Source organism: Parasteatoda tepidariorum, chromosome 2, assembly GCF_982258835.1.
Source record: "Parasteatoda tepidariorum strain Cologne lab strain chromosome 2, Ptep-v5.0, whole genome shotgun sequence".
In the NCBI taxonomy this organism is placed as follows: domain Eukaryota; kingdom Metazoa; phylum Arthropoda; class Arachnida; order Araneae; family Theridiidae; genus Parasteatoda; species Parasteatoda tepidariorum.
In genome coordinates this window covers 79,206,717-79,231,036 of record NC_141756.1, presented here as the reverse complement: position 1 = coordinate 79,231,036, position 24,320 = coordinate 79,206,717, and the positions used below count along the sequence as shown (strand labels likewise).

The 24,320-nt window shown below is 29.7% G+C and overlaps 1 protein-coding gene across 2 annotated transcripts in view; it reads right to left on the bottom strand.

Moving 5' to 3' along the window:
* The window catches only part of LOC107454469 (corticotropin-releasing hormone receptor 2), a 152,473-nt gene that overhangs the window by 46,099 nt on the left and 82,054 nt on the right, over positions 1 to 24,320 (bottom strand). The window contains exons 2-3 of one of the 2 annotated variants that reach the window (XM_016071676.4): positions 20,329 to 20,466; positions 18,511 to 18,602 (exon numbers count right to left, since the gene is read on the bottom strand). In XM_016071676.4, the coding sequence (XP_015927162.1) occupies positions 18,511 to 18,602; positions 20,329 to 20,466 (230 nt within the window). The remainder of the gene's footprint in view (positions 1 to 18,510; positions 18,603 to 20,328; positions 20,467 to 24,320) is intronic. The other variant, XM_016071677.4, reaches the window with a different exon arrangement.

Genomic DNA, 24,320 nt, shown 5'->3' with positions numbered 1-24,320 from the left:
CAACGTTTTTCCTCGATACAGTCTTTCTTCCAGCTATTACATCCTTCGGAAAAATTTATTTGAGTAAAAAAAATAATTCGGTAATTTAAAATAAAAAAAATAATAATAACAATGATTATTTTCATAATTTGAAATTCTTCCTTCAAAAAAAAATCCCCAGAAAATTTTGTCTAAAAAATAAAATTTTAAATAAACTACAACACGAAATTAAGCAATTCTACATACTTCCGAAATGAATGAAATTTTAAATACACACACAGTTAAATGCACATCCGTGAAGATTTGTATCTGTAAACAAATTTAACTTTGAGAAAAACGCGTTTGAAGATTCTTGAACACAAGAAGAGGATTGTAATGTTATACAAATCTTAAATATGTATTTTCATAACCCAAAGAACTACATTACTACATTAAACCTTGCTCAGAAAACTTGAAGTATATCTTTTAGCACCTATTTATATATTTAACGCCTTTTAGTAAAAAAATTATAAAATAAAAAGAATAAGGTTTTTTTCAAACTCCGATATGGCCTAATTTCCTAAAGTTATATTATATTGTATTTTAAGGTTAGGGTAAGAAATTAGAATCACTTTTAAATAATATTCTTCACAAAATATAGAGATTGCCTGTTATTGCATTATGCTACAGATTTAATACCCATAAATTAAAAAAACCTTTTTATTCATAGTAAATATTATTTTATTATGATCTCTTCAATAAATTTTGTAAATTTGCAAAGTCTTTTACTTGCAACTTTCTCAGTTATGGAAATATTAAATGGACTTCCGGGGAAAATCAATCCGACTGTGGTAATTTTATTATGTAAAATATTCTTAAATGAATTATTCAAATGAATTTTGAATTGTGCAATCAGTCAGTGGTTGAATTCATCTGACATTTAAAACTTTAGTTCTCTGTCAAAATATGTTAGTTTGACTTTATAAATACAGTAATATTTATTTCTAATTATTTTGCAGTTAAACATCATTTATAGCATTATGATATGCGTTCTTATGAATCATATCAAATGTTAAAATCTTTTATTTCGCATTTTTTTAAAAAAAATTTTGTATACACCTTTGTAATTTCAAGTTTCCAAGACTTGTAGTTCATGAAGCGGCATCGACGGCCCTTACGCATTACGTGTTTTTCGCAGTTGAGAGAAATCGCCTTAAGTAAGTGAGGTGATTTTGTTTAAAATTAACAACATGTTGTCAGAGATTATATGTGAGAAAATTAATAGTATGTGTAAAAAAAAGCATTGTTTTTAAAATTTTGATTTATTTGCCAAACATATATATAAATCATTGAGTACTGAAACTCCAGCTCTCAATAGAAAATTTTTCACCAAAAGAAAAAGCAGGATAAAAGCAATTTTTCACCAGACCATAATACTTTCATAATTTCACCATCTGAACAGTGCTTATCAATCTCTAAAGTTCCAACATCTTTACGAATCATATGTCTTTCTCTAGCACCAACATCATATCGTTCTTTAATCTTTCACTGAGGCCAACATCTGAACATTCTTAAAGTTTTCTCTTTTGATACAAGGATGTTAATCACACTCTAAGGGAAAAGTGACTCAAGGCAAATGTAATACCCTTACCTGACGCATTTACATTCGTTAAATTTTAAGATTAAAATAGCAGAACTATAGCAATAAATTAAAATTTCATCAATCTTTAAATGAATTTTGACATTTTTTTTGAAAAATTATTTAGCGATGTTGTAATTTTGTTTATTATTTTAAATCATTCATACTTCCATTCATACTTTCATTCACACTTACATAAATAAAATTTTATGTACCCTTACATGCCAATTTTTATATCATTTGCTCTTTTTACATATATTTGATATGTATTTTCATGCAAGGACTTAAAATTAAATGCAAATATACTATGCATTTTTACATAGTAGATTCGATGTTAGAAGAAATAAATTGATGAAAATTTAAATTATTGCAATAGTTAAGTAGTTGAATAAAAATATTTTTGATGCCAGGTGTGGTATTTAACGGTAATTTGGAATAAAAATTTAGTATTACTATTTTAGCCTATGTTTTATAAGGAAAATTCCCTTTTTCTACTACTATTGTCTTATAAAACATCCACCTGCCTTAAGTGCACTTTTCTCTTACCTTCAATTTGCTGTCATTTGGCTCACTTTTCACCAAATCATCATTCTATTTCAGTTCCATTTATATCAGACATATCCTTTCTTTATAACAAACCAAATCAGTTCTTAAGTTTAACACATTCCAGTTCTTCTATAAATTTTGTAATTATTTACAGTATCCTGCTTTTTTTGACATGTTTCTTTTATAATAACAACAAATATGTACAAGTTTAAGGATGAAACAAAAGTTTAAGCGTCCCCGCAACTTCTCCCGCATATCATGGAACGCAAAAGTGATCTGCCAACAGCTCCGAAGGCTCGTCTGAAACGTCGGAAATGTGGTGACTTTTTCCGTTTCTGCACTAAAGCTGTTGTGCTGTTGTTCCATTCCTGCCATATTGAATCCTCTGCTGTATGATCATCTACTTTGAAGTTGTCTGCAACACCTTCATCTAGATGTAATGTTGAAGGGATATCAGACTCAGGCGAAGTTTCAGTGATGCTTGATGTCAAATTTTTGAGAGCAAAATAGTTTGCCTGATAGTCTTTAAGATTAGCACAGATCTGACTGCTGCTTGAGATAGCAATCTTTGAGATTTTCTGCTCCTCCAATAATACCATTGAGCTAGCATTGAAATTTCTCGATACTGAAACTTTTCCAAGATGATCTACTTCACCTCTATCTGCAACACCTTTATAGAGTTGTAAGTTTAAAGGGATATCAGAATTTGAGGGAGATTCGCTGATACCTGGTGTCAAAAAGAAATGGTGGTGTGTCAAATTCTCATCAGCATAGATAGGATCTGTTTTTTTGTTGTTAACAACCTCTTCAGCATCTGGCTTGAAATCGGCTTTCTTTTGCATCCATGAACAGCACTTAGTAATTGTCATCAAAGTCTCTGGTCGACAGCAAGCTTCGTTTTCCAAACTTGTCTCTCCATCACATGTTGTAAAATTATCCTCATTTCCTGCATCATAAGTTGACTCATAATGGGATTTGGAGAACTGGCAACTCAAATTATTGGAATTCTCACTGCGTGTCTCGATGATTCTCTCTCCTTTCCAACTTTTTTTAAATTCTTCCTTCCACAAAACTAATACCAAATAGGAGACAATCGCAAGTAAGAATCCGTGCCATTTCAAATTTTCTGCAGAAGATGCGAGGACTAAGCAACATGCTATAGCAAACAAAGCAGGAATTTCCAGGAAATGTTTAACCATTTTATGGGGAGACGTAGGATATTTTTTTTCAAATCTAATCGAACGCAAACTTTAAGATGTCAAATTACGAAAGAAGTTAGCCAACAAACCTATTATATTTTCTAGTAATTATATCTTAACAATAGATTGGAACAATGTACTGATATGAGTTTTCTTCGTGAAATTTATAAAAACTCTCTCTTAACAATAACTTTAAAAATTTTAATTGTTTCATTTTTTCTTATTGTTAAAGATATATATATATATATATATATATATATATATATATATATATATATATATATATATATATATATATATATATATATATATATATATATATATATATATATATATATATATATATATATATATATATATATATATATATATATATATATATATATATATATATATATATATATATATATATATATATATATATATATATATATATATATATATATATATAAAATTCCACTTCGCTCAACAACCCTTATGGAGACTTCTTATTCACCTTTGCTTTTTTTTCCGTAATAGTTAACACATTTAACACATTATCATGGTACCGGTACTTTTTATCGTAAAATCCATTTTTTCTGGAACATGGTACAAAATTAAAAATCTGATATGTCATAATTTTTACAGTAATAAGTACTGTAAAATCACGGAATCACTCCAGTAAAATAAATATTACTGTAAACATTATGGTATAATATTTTACGATAAAAATGGATTTTATGGATGATGCACCCAAAGTGCCGGAATTTTATATTGTAACTTAATCCAAAAATTTTTTTTACAGCGTAAAGGCAATTTTGATTATTAATGAATTAAAATGGCGGGCATTTGTATTTAAATATTGAAAAATGATGGTCTTAAGGAACATAATCTCTTAGACACCTTGATTATTAATTTATTCTTATATTCTTATGTGGATTATTATAAATTTCAATTGAAGTTTAATATTAATAGTTTAAAAGAGCTTTTCTATTTCTCACAATAACACTCAACTTTCTTGTTCTTGAAACTTTCTATATGATTTTTCGGTTTAGTAGTCATAAACAAAATGGTCGCTTTTGAAGAAGACCCAGTAAGATTTCAAGCATTATTGGGAACATTTTCGCTACAATTAAAAGAAATTAAAAATTAACATACATTTTATTGAAATCTATACATATTTATGAAATTCATTTAAAAGGTCCGTTAAAAATATTAGAAAACCACCTGTTAGCATATTATGCATCATACACAATTAGCATATCATGCATCATACTTATTTTAGCAAGATCAGGGCAAGTGTTGGACATGGTTACAATATTTGAAAACGTTTTAACAGAAATTTTCATAAATGAGTATTTTTCTTTAAATTAATCGTTTCCTTAAATCGCTTAAAAATAAGCGATTTAGGAATATCTTATTTTTCGTTATTTTGTGAAATGAATAGTCTACCTCAAAATGAGAATAAGGAATTTTTTTTAAAAGTCAAATGCGAATAAATGCTATTTCAAATTTTGCGAAATCGAATTCTAGAAATATCACACAAAAATAAAATAGCAATCTAAAATGTGGTGATACGATGTAGAGGTTTGTTAAAAAAACAAACAAACCCCAATCTATGAAAAACAAAATGCGTAAAGGTTATTACAAACCTTTTAGTTTCTTATAGTTTAACTGTAGTAAAAATATTAAATCCTTTTTAGCCTATAACTTAGATCTAAACTATAAAGATCACTGTATTCGATATCGAAATCGATCCTTAAAATCTACTCTTTCTTGAATGTCGGAAATGTCAGAAAACATCATGATTTTGTGAAAGAAAAGGAAAGATATAAAGTTTTGTTAGTTCATCGTAGCATATGGAATATATTTTTTTATCGTCAGTCGCTAAGAAAAGACAAATATTTTTATAAAGTTTTATTAATCTTTGCTCTTTTAAGCACTTTTTAAGTGTGTTGCCACATCCAAAGTTCTAGGTTGGAATTTTAGAATATAAGTAATAAAATAAATTATCGAATAAAAGCTTATTTTACAAAATTACATTTGTCTTTCGTTTTTTACTATGAAGCTTAAATAAAAACTTTAAGCACCGCTGATTATAATCTTGTCAAATAACAAATTAGAACTTCTTTTTTCCACGTTTTACTTTTTAGTTTGCTACATACGAGTAATTAAACTTTTGTATGCATTATATAAAAGATTAATTCCTCTTGTATATTCATTTATCTCAAAATTAAATGAAGATATTCAATTATTTCAGTTTTATTTCAATCACTTCGCAAAAGTAAAACTTAATTTGATCGTAACCGTTTGTATACAGACTTGCGCATTACCTAAATTTAATCTGATGGAACATCTCAATTCTAATTATCCAGAGGGCGCTACCAGCGTAAACTAATCGTTTGCGTTACATAATGTATTAAATTTCAAGATTTAAAACATGTAATAAAAAAATAAGAAAAATCATATTTAAAAATTTAACTTAATTGATATTTTGATGTTGTGAAATGCGTTGTTCTTACAGCATGTTTTGGATGTTTTCTAATGGAAAAAAGAGAGTGATTTGTTTTATGAATACGAAGAGTTAGACCATATTAAGATTAGATACTAAGCATCATTAGCTGCCCTGGAATGACAAGCGGGATTTTGATGTTGCAAAGAAGGTGCATTAGCCCTTTGAAATTATTCTGAACTATCCAATAACTATTTTTAAATAAAACAATTTTTATTTCAAACTATTTTTATTACTTTAAATGCTTTCGTTGTTTTTATTATTACAACAGAGAAGTAAAGATGCATAAGTGATAGTTAAGAATCCCTTAGGAAAATATGCCATACAGAAGCCTATGGTAATCTATGGTAACCTATGGCTACCATAGAAATTTGTATGGCAAGATGCCATACGCCTATGGTTACCATAGAGATTTGTATGGTACAACCCCATAAGCCTATGGCTACCATAGAAATTTATATGGCAAGATACCATACGCCAATGGTTACCATAGAAATTTGTATGGCAAAACCCCAAAAGCCTATGGCTACCATAAAGATTTGTATGGCAGTATACCATAGACCTATGGTAACCATAAGGATTTGTATGGCACGTCACCATTGGCCCATGGCAACCACAGAAATTCGTATGGCAGTATACCATAGGCCAATGGAAACCTTAAAGATTTGTATGGCAGTATACCATAGAGAAAAGCTGATCTAGATCTCCACCAACGAAACAACAACTTCTATGGAGTCCTCAAAAACATCTTCTAAAGGAAATAAATATTCATTATTTCACCCCGAAGTTAATTAAATTCAACATGTAATCCCGCAACGCATTCCTGGTGAGTCTTTTCCGGCTTCCGGGTGGCCAATTTTCCTATTTTTGAGTGTTTGAAATCCGATGTTCCATTCTTTTAGGCTTAGAGTATCAGACCGCCATGTTAACGTGTCATCCACTTCAAGTGGAATCTTTCGCTAACTTTGGCGACTTATTTTAATATTTTTTCAATCTCATTCTTGGTCAAAAATATTTTATTGCAAACGCCTATTCGATTATTTTTCTGATTATTATTATTATTATTATTTTAATTTCCGGCAGTCTGGTACTTTTATTATCTGTATCTTTTTAAAATATGTCGCGATTGGGTATAGGTTTTCGCTATGTTAAATTTTGCCATTTGTTGACTTTGTACCCTTTAATTAATATCTTGCTGTTTATATTTTTATCTAAATTTTTTATATTTCTTTCCCCCAACTGTGATTTCTTTCCCCCTCTGATTTTATATAAATTTTTAAAGTCACATCACTTTTCCATTATTAATGGTGTTTTATTCCCCATAGCAATTTGTAAACTATCTTCATGATGAATAACGCGGTTATGTGCTTATGATCAAGCCTAATCATCATTTCTTTAATAATTAAAATTTTTTAATTCTTTTAACTTGTTCGGTGATAATTTCATTTTATTGCTGTCATATATCAATATCAAAGTCAGTGTTTATATTCTCATTACTTTTTGATTTTAATTCCACTTAGGTTCTTGCAATGCTTTTTTACATTATCTTACATACGTTAGGGCCTTATATTTTTATTTTGTGTTTAATTTTTGCTTGCCATTAAATTGTTTTTATCATGTCTCTGTGTTTTACTGTCTTACAACTAATATTTCTTAACTATCCACATATATTTGTACAATGTTCTGTTGCATATTTATACATAGCTTAGGGTTATCAATTAACTAGATTTGCTGGATTACTGGTTGAAAATTATTTTGCTTCAATATTATCAACGACACAGTCCCTGGCCATATCATCTGCTGCTGTTACCAAAAATGCTTTTAACAATTTAATCGTTCCTTAAGTTAACAACTTTTTCGTCATAGTGATTCCCTATGCCCAATTAATTTTTATTTACTATCCCTGACCAAGTGTCAATTTGTCAATAGCAATTATTAATTTTGCCAATTTTAATCATGTCTTAAACATGTTTTGTATTTACCAATGTTTCTATATTGCGTTCTCTTTTCTAACTGTGCTTAACACAACTCAACATAAATTTTCTGAGTTTTATATCCCTCACTAGTAGGGGATCAACTAATTTAGCCTGTTTACATATTCGGCTTTTGTCCCGTTTGGTCTATTTTAAACTAATTTCGCTTCGACCACCGGTCCCACTCTTTATCTTTTGAGTTTTCATAGTATTTTATTGTTTTAGTAGTCTGTTTAATTTCTAGCTTAGTATCACATATCAAAATTTAAAAAAAATTCATACTCGCTCCGACCATCGGACCTTTATTTAAATTTGCTTTCTTTTAGGTTCCTCTAATATCTGACGCATATCTAACTAATTATGACACCAATCAATCAAATTAACGTTTTTTATACTCGCTCCGACCTCCAGACTCACTTTGTATTTTCTTGTTTTTTACAGTTTTAACAAATATTGGTTGCCTGTACTCAATATAGTTTGTTCCTAATCAACATAACCAATACTTTCCCCACTCGCTCCGACGGCCGGACCCATTTTCTAACGGTTAGTACTAACCATTTAAAATTTATTTGAATAAGAACAGCATTCAGAAAGGATTCTGCAAGTGAAACAGGAGAAGTTTATCAAACAAATTTTTTTTAAAAAAAGCTTTCTGGATATATATTTATTCTACAATTATTAAGTTTTTCATTTTTCATATCCATTCCTATGGGGTTTTGCCTATGGCAAAATTTTGCCATACATGTATGGCAAAAATTTGCCATAGGATATTCCTATGGGGTTTTGCCTATGGTAAAATTTTGACATACACTTTTGCCATATACGTATGGCAAAATTTTGCCATATATGTATGGCAAAAGTGTATGGCAAAATTTTGCCATAGGCAAAACCCCATAGGAATATCCTAGGGCATTTTTTATGGCAAACCTATGGCAAATTTTCCTAAGGGATATTTCACACTGCAGTTTAAGTTTTAAACTCTTCTGGGATGCTAAATTAATAATTTTTAAACGTGGTGACTCATATTTTGTATTTAAAAGCAGTTATCTCGTATTTAATAGGATTTGAGCAAATTCAACCAAAATAATGACAAAGTGTAGCAGACAATTTCAACCATTTTTACATAAAGGATATTACCTACCAAACAGAAGTAACATTTCTTTTGTGTCAGAGGGCCTTATTGAGACAGTCTTATAGTTAACAGTTAAGTTACTGATCTAGTTTAGTCTTCAGAAAAGCAACCCCATATGGCGTTCGTTGTACATTAGCCTAATGTATAACGCACGATATAAATTAAGTGAGAAAAAAAAATGACTGGATCAAAGCAGTTTTAAACAGGGTTAAACGAAACGAACATTTTAACTATACCACAACGTTTGACGCTAACTATGTAAATATAAATCACATGGTGTAAGGTCCGAAGATTTTGGTGACCATGTGAATAAGAATAAATTACCGTCACCTGCAGGTTCGAGACGCTGTTTATAAACAACAAGCACCAAAAATATTGCAGGAAATGAAAGAGTGCTTTTCTACTGCAATGGAACTAATGATGATTTGAAACTACTAAATATGTTTAACGAACTAGTTAATATTGTCCTGTAACAAAAGGGTGACATTTGTAACTGAAAAAAAAATCTTGGCATATATATTTCTTTAATTTCGTGTATCCTTTACGTTAATCATTATGTTAGTAAATTTCACTTGCAATGAGTGCAATAATTTTGAAAATAAAAATATATCAAATCCGATCTTTTTATTTGTGATAATCCTGTGAATTAACCATAAAGGCCCATTAATGTATGCAGACTAAGAATACTGAGAAAAGCTAATCGAAACGCAATGGAGAATTTTCTAAGAAGCCGCATGCTTTTAAATGAAATGCTTAAGGTCTCAATGTTAGAACATGAAAGTCTTAAATTTCTCTAAAACTAAATCTTTTTCAAATCTAATAATTTCTGGAAAGTTCACGGAACCCTTTTGAATATTTAATCAGCATTAGCATATAGGCTACAGGTTGATCCTATTTCCAATTATATTCACCAAGGTAAATTTACTCCCCGTAATTAGATAGTGCTCGATATAGCCAAGACTTAGTGAATTAGTAATAATTACAACCACAATTCGACAGCTAGGATAATGGGATAAAAGCCTTGGGAGTCATTTCAGAGACATTATAATGCATTTGAACTCAGTCGCGAAATGCAATGCAGTCATTTAAAAGGCTTTATTTGGTGGGATGTTCTGCAGTTCTCCCTAATGACTGCTATGATATAAAGCAATGACTTTAGATTTTGCGTAAGGAATAAATATCTAATTCATTATGAATTTTGTGATCCATAAATCTTTTCAGGAGCAAACCTCAAAAAGAGTGAATAAAAAAAATTTTTCTTAAAGATTTTTGTTCTATTTTTTTAAAAAAAAAAAGTTATTGAATGGGCATTATACCCACTCTAAGAAAATTATTTCAATGATGAACCATATTATCGTTACCTTTATGAAATGGTTCGTATTTGCTGCAACCTTAATAAGGTGTTCAATTGAACCATATTTTTCGTTCAAGTTTAAACATAGTATCATGTAATCGAGTTTAAGCAATACAATCACATGGATCAACATATCACCATATTAAGATAAGAAATGCACCATATTCGGTACACAATTATAATAATGATTTATCAACAAAAAGAAAAACAGATGTAAAAAAAACAATTTTTAATGTTTTTTTATCACTTTATTTAATAAGATACAAAAATGCATTGCAAAGTATACAGCTATTAAATATGAAAACTATGTTATTTTAAATGAAATACAAAATTTGAGCAAAGTCGGTTAAATAATTTCTGAATTATAAAATTTGAAAAAAAGCTACGTTGTTAAAATTCTACCTCTTAAGACCAATTTTGGTCAAATTCAGCATTTTGCATTTAAAATTACAAAGAAAATGATGTAAAAGCTTGTATACCTTACAATTTAATTTGCTTCGACTTTTATTCAATAAAATAACAGAAAGCAATAAAAATTATTTTTTACATGGAATTATCTCTGTATAAATTATAATAATGTGCACAAAATTACTGAAATATGAGGAAACTAACATTAAGGGGTCCAAATTTTCGCCGACTCTTTTGATTAAACTATTGGGACCATATTTTCCAAATTGCGACTACTCCCATATTACGATGTTCGAAAATCCATATTTCACAAAAAATGCATGTTTATTCTGAGAAAGTACGCTTATGCATCTGATTCTGTAATTTAATTAATAGTTAGCACTAATTACTTAGCATATTTGAGGTCACTTCTTTGAAACATTATGAAACACTTACTTCATAAAAGAACCAGATCATTCGAACAAAAGTTATGTAGGGTGATTTCATTTTTATTTTTCTATATTTAATCTTAATTTGAAATATATAATATTAATACAAAGTATATATAATACTTTTTCGCATGCTTTGTATATAATTCAGTTTTAATTTTTAACAGACTCATGTAAAATTTTTTGAGCTAGAATTTCTGTAAGTAGAGTCAGACAAACAATAGTTGACAGACATATATTTCACCATATTACATAGACATATATTATGCCTATATCTCAACAAAACATTTTATAGTTGTTGAAATATAGGCATTATTTGAGTTTCCAGTTGTGATTAGCTATACTTTACTCACGGGGCACGTCCTTTCTTACTTTGCTTTGAAGATATGAGATTTGTTTGAAACATTTATGGCACTTCGAAAGTTCGGCACGGATTTTTAAAAGGCGATTGAATTCAAACTGGATTCTGTGCATGTTGTTCGATAAAAGATAATGGTGCGTAGGAAACGATTCCATACATACGTAATGAATTTTAATTTAAATATTTATTCAAGTAATTCATTTTTTTTCTCATTGCTATCAAAATCTTGATTTATCTAAGAGTATTTAGATTTGTTGAATTTTGAATTCTAACTATTAAAAATTATTATTTTTAAAGATAAAAAGTTTAAGCATACAATTGTTAAAAAAATATTCCGTGAAAACTTTTAAAATGGTTTCTTTCACTTCAAAATTATGCATCCACGACAAAGGTTGCTGCATGAGCAGAGTTAATAAAGTGAACTATAATTTGTTATTAGTTGATTAAAAACTTTATTCGCTTCAAAAATATATGAATTGGAAAAAAAAGTCGACATGTCTGAAGGTCCCAAGAAAAAGGCTCCCATTTTAAAGACGTGATTGAGAAGAAGTAAAAGTGTTTTGAAATATAAAAAGCAAAGTTGCCAACGAAAAATGGAAATATAAAGGGGAGGAAAAGTACAGTAGACACAGTTGTAGAAAAGAGATGAAAAACAGAACAAGAAAAACACTAGTAGCCGAGAGAGGCAAATTAAGGTAAAATGCCTTTCCAAGCACCATGAAGAGATAGTAAAGAACTAAGGTCGTTAACAAGGGAGCAAAACAAAATTCCATAATATCAAGATGAGTTGATGGGATTGAGGTGGAAATAATTTTGGCATTGTCGAAATTGAATTTATGCCTAAGGGGCCCCTCACACTGAGAAGGCAAGCGATAAGAAAGATATATACAGGTGGAGAATTTCTATACTTATGAGTTAGGATGCGCAGAGGTGATTTGCGCATGCTAATGCAAAAGTGCAGGAATCTTACTCTCGTATATCTCCTACTTATCGCTTGTCTCCTCGATTTGTGTCCTGCGTAAGATTCTAACAATGTGCAGCAATTAATGATTTTTCGAATTCTTGATAACTGATACATCCATCGTGTTCCTATTTTATAGCGCGTCTAGTTTGTCCGATGCATCTAAGGTCGCATTGACAAGGAATATGCCCCAGCGATTATTAAAACTGATAGGGTCTTTAAGAGAGAAATTTAAGTCCCTTTCTTGTTCCATTTTTCATCTTTTTTTCTCTCTTTGGATTTTCTCATTTAGTTCCGCAACTTTATTTTTCCATTTTTAGTTGGCAATTTAACTTTTATATTTCACATTCCTGTTGCTTCTTCTCATTCACATCTGGAAAGTCTTGGAAATGAGTGCCTGTTTTTGAAGACTTGGAACATGTCGGCTGTAATTTCCAATTTGCATATTTTTTAAGCGAAAGAAGTTTTCAATAAGCAATATCTTACCACATCAGTTTCTTGGGATTATTTATTCAACAATTTGCTAATTAACTTCGAAATTTATTAATAACATATTTCAAATTGGATGTTTATATGTTCGAAAAACGTTTTCAAATGAGCGAATGAAATTCGAGAAAGATTTTTAAGGGATCTAGAGCAGAGACATTAGTGGAAACAATGAAACAGTGAAACTAATCGAGAAATCGACTAATTTGTAAGTTAGTCAAGAAATGTTAGAGAAATGCATTTCCCTTTCCCTTGCATCGAATATAATTTGAGTAACAATGCAGAAATGTCCTTAGAGATTATAATTTTCTGAAATTAAATGTAATCCGTTCACTTAAGTACCTATTTAAGTATCAACAATTATTAATGACCAAAAATATAATATCTAATCTAAACAATTTGTCTTTAACTATAATACGAATTATTAATAATGTTACTCGTTATGTAAATCAACAAATGTGTTGCGCATGGAATTTGACGTATTCTTAGTAAGTTTTTACATATTATGTATCCATAGCCCATAGAAGGCCAAGGCCTACTTTACCCATCTCAGTTTTCTTGACCTTGGTCCCTGGGGTGCAGGAGCAAATGTTTCGGTTAGGTGGTCAGCCAAACGCAAAACCCCTAGTGTTTAGTTCCCAAGCACGCTTCGTACTCATTTATCGACCCACTGAAGGGATGAAAGGCTGAGTCAACCTAGCCCGGTCCGAGGATCGAACCCAGGACCTGTAGCACGGGAGCACGAGGCGCTACCACTCAGCCACCGGGCGTCACATATTATATATACACTGTAAAAAAAACTTTCCTATCTAAATTACGGTCAGTGTCCAAAAAAATTGTTCCAAGTACTGAGAGTAAAAATAAGTTTATGCTTGTAAAGCGATAATGACCATAAAAATACAGGTCTGCCAGTAACTTATTTTTGTAAAGTATGTGATACTTGACCGGAATTTATATTATGCTTGAAAAAGTTATCTCCAGATCAGGCCTTCACAATTTTTAAGATTTAGGTGATTTGTTTAACGAATTATGTAGAAACGTCAAACGAGGCGAAGCTCGCGTAGTGCTGCCATGCGTCGAGAAGTGCGAAATTTACATATTCGTAGTTTGTTTGTGGACACCAATGTGGAGGTAGTACGAGAGAGATTTCCTAGAGCAGTGTTCCCCAACCCCCGGTCTGCGACCGGTACCGGTCCGTGGATCAAATGGTACCGGGCAGCCCATTTCATTGAAACTGAATTTAAATTCCTTGGTTTATACCCCAAATTAAAAAAATATCTGGTAAGGAATGGATCCCATTTGTCAACAAATCGGGCGAATCTAGCAAGTCTGTGCAAGAAGAAGATCAGCTGCTGGAAATTGCAAATGAAGGCGGCCTTAAAACTGCGTTCTGCCGGTGTACTGGATTAAAGTCATGGCAGAATACCCCGAGATTGCCACCACAGCACTTAAATCCTTGTTGCCATTTCCGACAACCTATCTGTGTGAAGCAGGATTTTCTGCAGTAACAGCAACCAAAAAAAATCTTCGGAATAAACTGGACATAAGCAACACACTTCGGGTGTCATTGTCTCCGATTACCCCCCAGATGGAACAGTCTCATTGCAAAGCAACAAACTCAGGGTTCTCATTGATTTAACGTTCTAGTAAGTTAAAATGCTAAATCACTTCATATTTATTTTTTGGTGTAACTGTATTTTATTTTGAAGGCATGTTTGAAGACAATTAAATTAAAATCAATAAATCAAAATAATCTAAGATATAAACAATCACCCCCCCCCCCCAGCGGGCCGAGGTAAAATTGTCAAACGTTGACAGGTCCGCCGTGATAAAAAGGTTGGGGAACACTGTCCTAGAGTACCAGCTGAGATCGAAACAATGACATTCAGGTTCATAGCTGTAACTATCATGGAACAGGATGTGCACCCTCAAATTGAGTTAAGAAACTTTAATAAGCTGGTAGGGTAAACCAACCAGTGAAGGAACACTACCCAGTGAAGGAACATTTCATATATATAGATTAAAAATAAGAATTTGAAAGTTTTTCTTTAGATTAATTGGTAACAATAGCTTACTGCCAAACAATAGGAAGTCATCTAGCAATGTTTTGGATTACTTGGTCAAATATACTTATCTGGAAAAATTTTTGAATTTGTTATTATCTCTGCAACACCTTGTTTCGTTGAAAAAATTATAAGGTGAGTATTTGTACTTATATGTTTGAAGTGGAATTAATTGCATGTAATAGTCTTATTTTTCTCACTGTGAAAAAGAGAATTCAAAATATAGTTATTGAAGTTACGTTTTGTTTTTTTTAAAGCACCATAGCATAATCAAGTACTGAGATGAGGGGGTGTTTATTCACTGGATCACCAAACGATGAAAAACCAGTGAAGGAACAAGTGTTCCTTTACTGGCTTTTTTTCCCAGTTAATGAAAATAAAATAAATTTTTGAATTTTCTTGTACTTTTAGTCATATTATGCATCAAAATTCTGCTTAAAAGACAAAAAACAACTTCTAACCAGTGAAGGAACAGGCATGTTCCTTCACTGGATCACCAAACGTTGAAAAACCAGTGAAGGAACAAGTGTTTCTTTACTAGGTTCTTTTCCCAGTTAATGAAAATAAAAGAAATTTTTTAATTTTCTTGTACTTTTAGTCATATTATACATTAAAATTCTGTTTCAAAAACAAAAAACAACTTCTAACCAGTGAAGAAACAGGCATGTTCCTTCACTGGGAATACTTCCAGTGAATGAACAGTAATGTGTGAAATATGATTTTACATGACTCTAGGATAAGTACTTCTGCTATATAGAGGACAACCGAAATTTTGTTAAAAATTGTATGAATAATTCCTGAAATAATTTCAGTTCAAAATGTTAATTTAATCGCTTAATTTATGAAAAAATTATAATTTATATTTATTAATGGGGTGTGTAGTTATATCAAATGTTAGGCAACTTAATAAACTGTGTTTAGAAATCGAAAACTAATTAAATATGACCATAAAAATTTGAATAGAGCATTTTTTCGCTGGCTTTTGCACCGAGAACTGATAATAAGTTATCATTATAGGATAGCAACGTGATTATATAATTTATAAAAACTACTTTACTATGTTAGATTTTAGAAGAAAGCTCCTCAACAAAAAACAGAGTTAAACAGAAACGATACTCAATTTCTTCAGAAGCTTGAGAGGGAAATCCCTCAAGATATGTTGGAAATTTTTAACGCAGAATTGACTGAAGAGTCTAATATCGAAAATGTCCAAGAGCCTGTACTTTTTTCAATATGGAAGAAGTACGCATTAAAAGAAGAGCACTTGGTTTAGTCAAACTTAGGAACTGAAGCTAGTATTGATAATGAATGCATCTTAGATATCGAATTTGAAATGAGTCCTCATGCTGATCCTTTCTTAGTTGAAAAAAGAAATGATTCTATAAGTAAAATCAGTACTTCTAAAGATCCTCTAGATACAAGTCAACAAGAGATGGATTTTCCTCAAACTTCAAGACACCTTTCCCCCGTCTATTTTCGAGAAAGGCACTCAAGAAATGTTGCTGAAAAATCAGAAGAAGTTTGGAAGAATAATTTACATTGGCCAAATATTGATGATAAAAAGAAAGATCAAATAAGAAGAAAAATGAATAAATTACCTTTTGCACTAACTTCAGAGAAATGGCAAAAATTTCAAGAGGCTGAAAGATCTAAAAAAAAGTTAAAACAAGAGAATATGGAGACGAAAAAGAAAGAAGAAATACTTAAAAAAGAAAAAAAGCTTCAAGAAATAAGAGGAAAAAGAGTAAACAAAAAGGTGATAAAATAATAATGATAATAAACAGCATCGGATGACACAATGATTCAGATTTGACTGTCAAATTATAAGAAAGAATGATTTTTTAAAATTTATTTTGTATTTAACATCACTTTAATTTCTAGTTCATGATTACCGAATAAAGTTAGCATTTTACAAGTACTTGTATGTTATAATTTCATAAATAGTCTTGTTTTTATATATTAGTATGGCTAATGAATTCATACAGAGCATTAAAATATAACCAAAATTAAGTGTTCCTTTACTGGACAATTTTGTGTTCCTTCACTGGTAAGAGCTGTTCCTTCACTGGGTCTTCTTACTACTTGTTATTTGAACCTCCAAAACTTTAAAACAATATCATGTAAATTCTCTATAATTTTTTTACACAATTTGCAATTAGTAGCAAATATGTTGACACTGTCATTTAACTAAAATTACGAATTTCGAAATTAATATGATTTTTTAAGAGGCAAGCGAAGCTTAAGTGTTCCTTCACTGGTTAGCTTACCCTAGTTTAGTTTAAAAGTCAACTCTACTAATTTCAGTGAAGTTCGTTACCATTACGGGTACTGTGCTTTTTTCCTTCAAAAATGGAGCTGGCTGCATAAATTAACGACCTATACCAGGGGTGGCCAAGCTCCTTGATAGTCGAGCCATTTTTCAAAATTTGAAATTTTTTGGCGAGCCGCAATTAAATACGTATTTAAAAGGTATGCAAAAAAGGTATTAAAATTTTTTTTTAACATAAATTATATTTATTGAAAACATATAAAAAAGTAAAAGTACAAAATATGTGTAGTGAATTTAAATATTAAAAATTAAACAAATTTATTTTACTTCTCTTAATAATTCTTTAAAATTTGGTGAATAATTGGTGACAGCACTTCTCAGTAATTCTTTGATATGCTGGTTAGTCTATACTGATCGGTGTTTGGATTTCACGAACTTTAAAGAGGAATAAAATGATTCACATAAGTACGTTGCTCTGAATATTGAAATAATTCGACAGTATTCAGGATATTTCGATTCTGGAACAAATTTCCAAAATTCAGTAATCGACGTAGACTTATATTTTCACTGTAGAGCTTGATCTTCTTGCATCTCTATTAATTCTAATTCTCCAGATGCTTTTTGTGTCATAATTATATTAGAAATGGAAAACTCACCTTGAATTGAACAACGTTGCACTTAGTCTTTCATATTTGTTCTCAGTAATTTAAAAGACATTTTGAAACACATACGGAATAATAATAATTTTTTTAAATATAATAGCACAAAAATGAAAAAAGGAACTCAGGTACATTTATCAAGAGCCACAAATAATCCTTCAAAGAGCCGCATGTGGCTCGCGAGCTGCAGGTTGGCCACTTCTGACCTATACTACAAATTGTACGAGATTTTTTTAAAGTGTAATATTTCACAGAAGTTAAGTAAATATCGTACGCAATGGATTGAGTAATAGCATTTACTTTTGTATAATTTTTATTCAAGTATTGTAGTTTTAATAATAGAAGGCATGCATAATATTATGATATGCATAATATTATAATATGCATAATATTTATGTACGTTTCCAAATGGTGCGATTGTGTTCTGAATTCATTTACAATTTGTTACATTTAAATAAATTAAAATTTAAAAAAAAAAAACTTCGAGACAGACCTGAATCATTATTAAAGTACAAAATTACAAGAATGTATTTTTGTACAAATAAACATTAATGCACACACAAAATTATTAAATAGTTCTTACCCGTACATCTAAATTTTCACATTCAGTATAGTTTGTCCACTGACCGCGGGACCAAACACCTTGATCATTACATATTCTGTAAGCTACAGCACCTTAAAAATAAAAATGTATTAAACATCAATCTTCTTAAGTTAACATTTTAATTAAAAAGCAACTTTTTAAATTAATTACACACGCTTCTAAGTTATTAATCTATATTTAAAGCATGTATGGGATACTTGAAATAAATTATTTATGCTTCGAACATAAATTATTAATGAAGTCTCACAATCAAAGCTGTTACTTGGTTAAAATCAAGGAAGTAGCAAAGTCTTAAATATTATGAAATTCATATGATCCACATTAGACATTCTTATTAATTTGATTTAAACTACTTCATAAATATAAATAAAATTAAAGGATTCAGAATGAATATTAATTTTAAACAATTGCTCGTTCAAAATTAAAATATCGGAATATTTTTTTTTTATGTTGACAACTTCTGCATTAATTATTATAAAATGGAAAGTGCCGCGGTTTCTAATAAGTTGTTTCTAGAATATTTGATATTTTGTAATAGTTGATAAATTTAATATTCTTAAATATTTGGCTTTATGCAAGGCGGCCAATAATTTTTAAAATGTTGGAAGTAACGTCTTGTAATTTCGAGAGAAAAGTGCTATAAGTACTTCTGAAAATTTAAAAGCATTTAAATTTTTTTAAAATGCCATTTTTTTGCAATTCAATATTGCTAGCCTGATTATCTTCCGGTAATCTAGTAAATACAATATTTTTTTTACCCCCAAGAATTTTCTGCTTCGAATTAAAAGTGAATTAAAAAATTAAAGTTTTTTGTATGAATAGAAATGAAGTTAAAAATATTCAGACTATGATCAATCATTTTCTTTTTATTAATTGAGGAGTGTAACTATACAAGTTACACGGAGAGGAAAACCACGAAAACCTCCCACGGCTAGCTGAGACCTTGATCCGTCTTCTACTGAGGATATTTAACGACAGCATCGCCGCAAACCAAGAGCAGAATTCGAATCAACCAGAGATCGCTAGGGATCGAACTTGGGTCACCTCATTGAGAGGCCATCCTCTGTTAGTTTTTACAGCGATTGTATTCTTTTATTTCCACTGACATACAAACTATTTACAAAACATTAATAACAAAAAAAAGAAGGAAAATCGTTTGAGTTGCCTAACAACCAGTCAGAGTTGCAGTTATTATATTTACAAGAGTTGGCAGACGATTTAAAACAATTATTTAAACTAATTCTCCATTGATGTCGGAATATCCTCCCCATCCTGGTCAACCTCAAGAGGGATGACCAATTGTATTCTTTTATTTCCACTGAGATAAAGACTATTTAGAAAACATTAATAACAAGAAAAAGAAGGAAAATCGTTTGGGTTACCTAGCAACTAGTGGGAGTTGCAGTTATTATATTTACAAGAGTTGGCAGACGATTTAAAACAATTATTTAAACTAATTCTCCATTGATGTCGGAACATCCTCTGAGTCACAGCTTCATGCCACACATTTTTCGGCACTGCGGTGACCAGGATTTATAAATCTCTGTATATATTATATGCAAATGATCGTTACACAAACTTACATAATAAAAATCAATCTGAATTCTAGCCATTCTTTTAGGAGATATTCACAAAAACTAATAAAAAACATTCACAAAAACTAATAAAAAGAATCACAAAAACTTATAAATAACGCAATGAGCAATACAATAGCGGAGAAATAGATGCGAACTAATTGCATTTTAGGATTAAATATTTAAGTGGATTCTTTATTAGAGAAAGGAAAAGAGATATTACCTTTGAGACTAGAATATTGGTGGGATGGTTGTTGAAGAAAAGGAAAGATGGTGTCGCACGGAAAGGAAATCGTCGTCCCTGCCTTTGTTGGCGGCCAGCAGAAGAGAGTGTCCCACACTGGGGGACAACTTTTTTCATCTGAAATAAAAAGGAGACTCAAGATAAAAAGGATGGTGGATATTTTATTAAGTGCTATTTAAACTGGTCTATTGTAAAATTGTATAACCACTCTGTAATTTGAGTAAATTAGTTTAACCATTTTACTTTAAAGCCTCATTAAATTTTATTTTAGGAATAATTAACAAGTTAATATTTCTATAACATGACATTTTCAAAAGCAACAGCGTGTAATTAAGAGAGATATGAATGAGTGATGATCTTTTCAGACTGAACCTCAATCAATTATAGCATTAAAATATTGAAAGGATTTACTCGCTAAATGTCACTTATGAAATTTTCATTAACGAAATTAAAAGGTGAAATGCGTGAAAAATTCTCGGAAATAAGCAGGCTTAAGACGAACTAAGCCTCTCGGGACAGGGATTAGGCTGAGTCAAAATAGTTCTAACCATCGTTCATGTTCTAACCATGATAAGTGAAGAAGTAAGAAAAAGCAATTCTTAAGAATGTTATTTCTCTTTCAATATTTAAGAATTTTATTTCCCTATTTTCGGATGCATTTTGATAAGGAATATATGTAGATATTTTAAATTTATGTATTTTAAATTTATTGTTTATTAAATGTAATACAAATAAAAAACGTAATCTTGAATAACTCTTAATAACGCTTTTGGCAATAAAAATCAAATGCTTTTGTTACATATAAGTATAAAGCTTCACTGGGTTGCAAGCAAGTCAAATTGTAATCCCGGTACACTGTCAAAAATTGTGCTAACACTGTGTTGGATTAAGCTTAACTTACATTAATAATCTTTCTCTGATTGCGTTGAAGCAACATACAAATTTGAATTTTGGATGATAGTACTGTAGAATAACTAATATAGTAAATTCAGCTCTTAAACTTAGAACTATATAAAACCTGGTTAATGGTATAAACCCAAGTATACTTTTTAAATTTATTATTGCAAACGTGCACTTTAATTAAAATTTAAAAAGTTTAAACATTCTTTATTAAATTATAAAACCGAGAATGTTATTGTAATGTTGTTGTTTTTAATCAAAATTGCCATTACCTAATTTAAGGCAGAGGGTGCATTTTTTGTCTTCTCAGTGGTGCCATCTATGGCCAATAATACGAATTCAGTCATACACACGTCACAGCCCGTTTATGAGGTAGACACATTAATACATCTATTCATTCATTCATAGATCGTAATTATGGACTGAACCAGAGAAAGATCAATCTCCAATTCAGTACTCCCAGAGGTATAATTTCTTATGGGAATAAAGAGGACTTTGTGACGAGCCAGATTTAACGTGCACCAGGCACCATTCACTGCACGGAGAGTTTTCGGCCAGCGGGTATGGAACTCACGAACTCTTGGAGGTGGGCCCAGCTCCCTACCAACCAGGCTGTCTTGGCCACCGAGAATGATTCATAAAAAAATATTCTGTAACTGTTTCTTTGAAGAAAATGGGTGTAGATTCAATTTCATTGTTTTTAAACAATCGAGATTTCCACAGAGTTTTATATTTTATACCTTTACTTCTGCCGAGAGTAGCCCTATATTTCATTTTAAATGAATAAATATAGACTTCAAAAAAGATAGTAACTAATATAGATAATTATATGGATTTCATTTGTAAAATTTTTTTTTTTTAAATGCTAGATTTTTTTTTTGTTGATAAATTTCAGTTTTAGAGTAAGACGGTTAGTAAATAGGTTTTCTTTTTAGACCTCTCATTTTTTCTAAATAAATTAATTTATGAAACGATTTTCTAGCAAATTTTGATAAAAAAAAAACTATAATTGAAATTGATAAGTAACACCTGAAAATGAAAAAAATTTTCTAAATTTTTTTTATTACACAAATATGATTTGAAATTTACTGAAACTTGCATTTAACTGAAATTTAATATTTGCGGTTTCATCTATTGTGACCAGTTGAATTTAATAAATTAGAAAAATATAATAAATTAAAAATAAGATAAAATAAAATAAAATAAAATAAAATTAAATTAAATTAAATTAAATTAAATTAAATTAAATTAAATTAAATTAAATTAAATTAAATTAAATTAAATTAAATTAAATTAAATTAAATTAAATTAAATTAAATTAAATTAAATTAAATTAAATTAAATTAAATTAAATTAAATTAAATTAAATTAAATAAAGTCTTATGAGTTTGTGTTTCGGAAGATTTTTTCGGGTCTCTAAAAATTATACGATGCTTTTTAAAAGATCAATATAAACATTTAACGAATAAACACTGCTTCCAAAGATTTACTTAGCCAATGAAAATCTCCCTTTTTCACCGAAAAGGTGAAAATAAAATTAAACCCATTATGTTTTAAGTCGGCCTTTTTAGAAATTGTTTTGGTTATGTAAAAAGCATATATCACTTTTTGAAAGACCACTTTAAGCATTTAAAGAAGAAATACCGCTTTCAAAGATTTACTTAGTTAAAGAAAATACCACTTAATCTTTCAAGTAGTGGATATTACATTAAATGACTTGTAAGTCAATCTAAATCTAAGTATCTTCAAAATCTAAGTATCTTCAAAAAAGTTGCATTTAACTAAATGACAAAAAAAAAAAAAAAAAAAAAAAAAAAAAAATCCGAAAAAAGGTGTAGTTATGAAAAGGCATGAATAGTTTTAAAAAAGGGTATGTTTCACTAAATGATATAATTATTTTCGAAAATGAACACTTATTTCATTAAATGCGATAAATTTCGAACAGAAAAACCTATTTTTAAATGACATAAACATGCTATAATATTATTAGACACCAGAATTTTAAACACCAGTAAAAGTAAAGAGGGTATTCACATATGACTAAAAAAATCACCAGGCCACAAAACAAAATAATTCGGAAAGAGCAACGTAATTACGCTTTTATAAATCTGTCAAAAGTTCGATAATTCCAGTCCATTATCGTTTTATGAAAATGGAAAAAATACCACATATTATTTAAGTAAAACATTAGATTAATTCGTAAAAATAGAGTCATGAATTTTAATAAGTTTTTCTTATGCATTATTCAATACATTCACTGAATATTTTACGTTGAGATTTTCAGTCAGTGTTAATAAAGTGAAAAGAGGCGCCACGCTTGTAAAAGTTCCGGCTAAATGGAAATTTTTCCCGGTGATCCGAGATGCCGAAACCGGGAAAAGGAAATGGAGCCCGTATGGCGGTTGATCTGCAAGGCAAATATAATAGCGTGGGAGGGAGAAATAAACAGAAAATCATGGAGGAATGGATAGTTTCCAACCAAAATAAAGTAATAGAGGGAGTTTTTTTTGTACATGAATCAGGAATAAATATGTAGATTGTATAATGTCTAAACTAAATTTGTCGGAAAAGAATTAAATACATTTAACTTAGAGAATAAAAAAAAGATCAAAGAGAATATAATATCTCTTTTTTCCTAAGTAATAAAGTTTCTAAATTATTAAAAATCTTAATTTTTGTTGTACCATAAAAATACGATAATCTAGATTTTTCATTAAAATATAGCTGTTTATATCTTTTTGAAAGCATTAAAAGCATTTTAACTTAGAGAATAAAAAAATATATCTCTTCTTCTTTCCTAAGTAATAAAGTTTTTAAATTTCTAAAAATCTTAATTTTTGTTGTACCATAAAAATATGATAATCTAGTTTTTTCCTAAAAATATAGCTGTTTATATCGTTTTGAAAACATTAAAAGCATTTAACTTAGAGAATAAAAAAGAGGAAAAAAATATATAAAATTTTTTTTCCTAAGTAATAAAGTTTTTAAATTATTAAAAATCTAAATTTTTGTTATACCATAAAAATACGATAATCTAGTTTTTTCATTAAAATATAGCTGTTTATATCTTT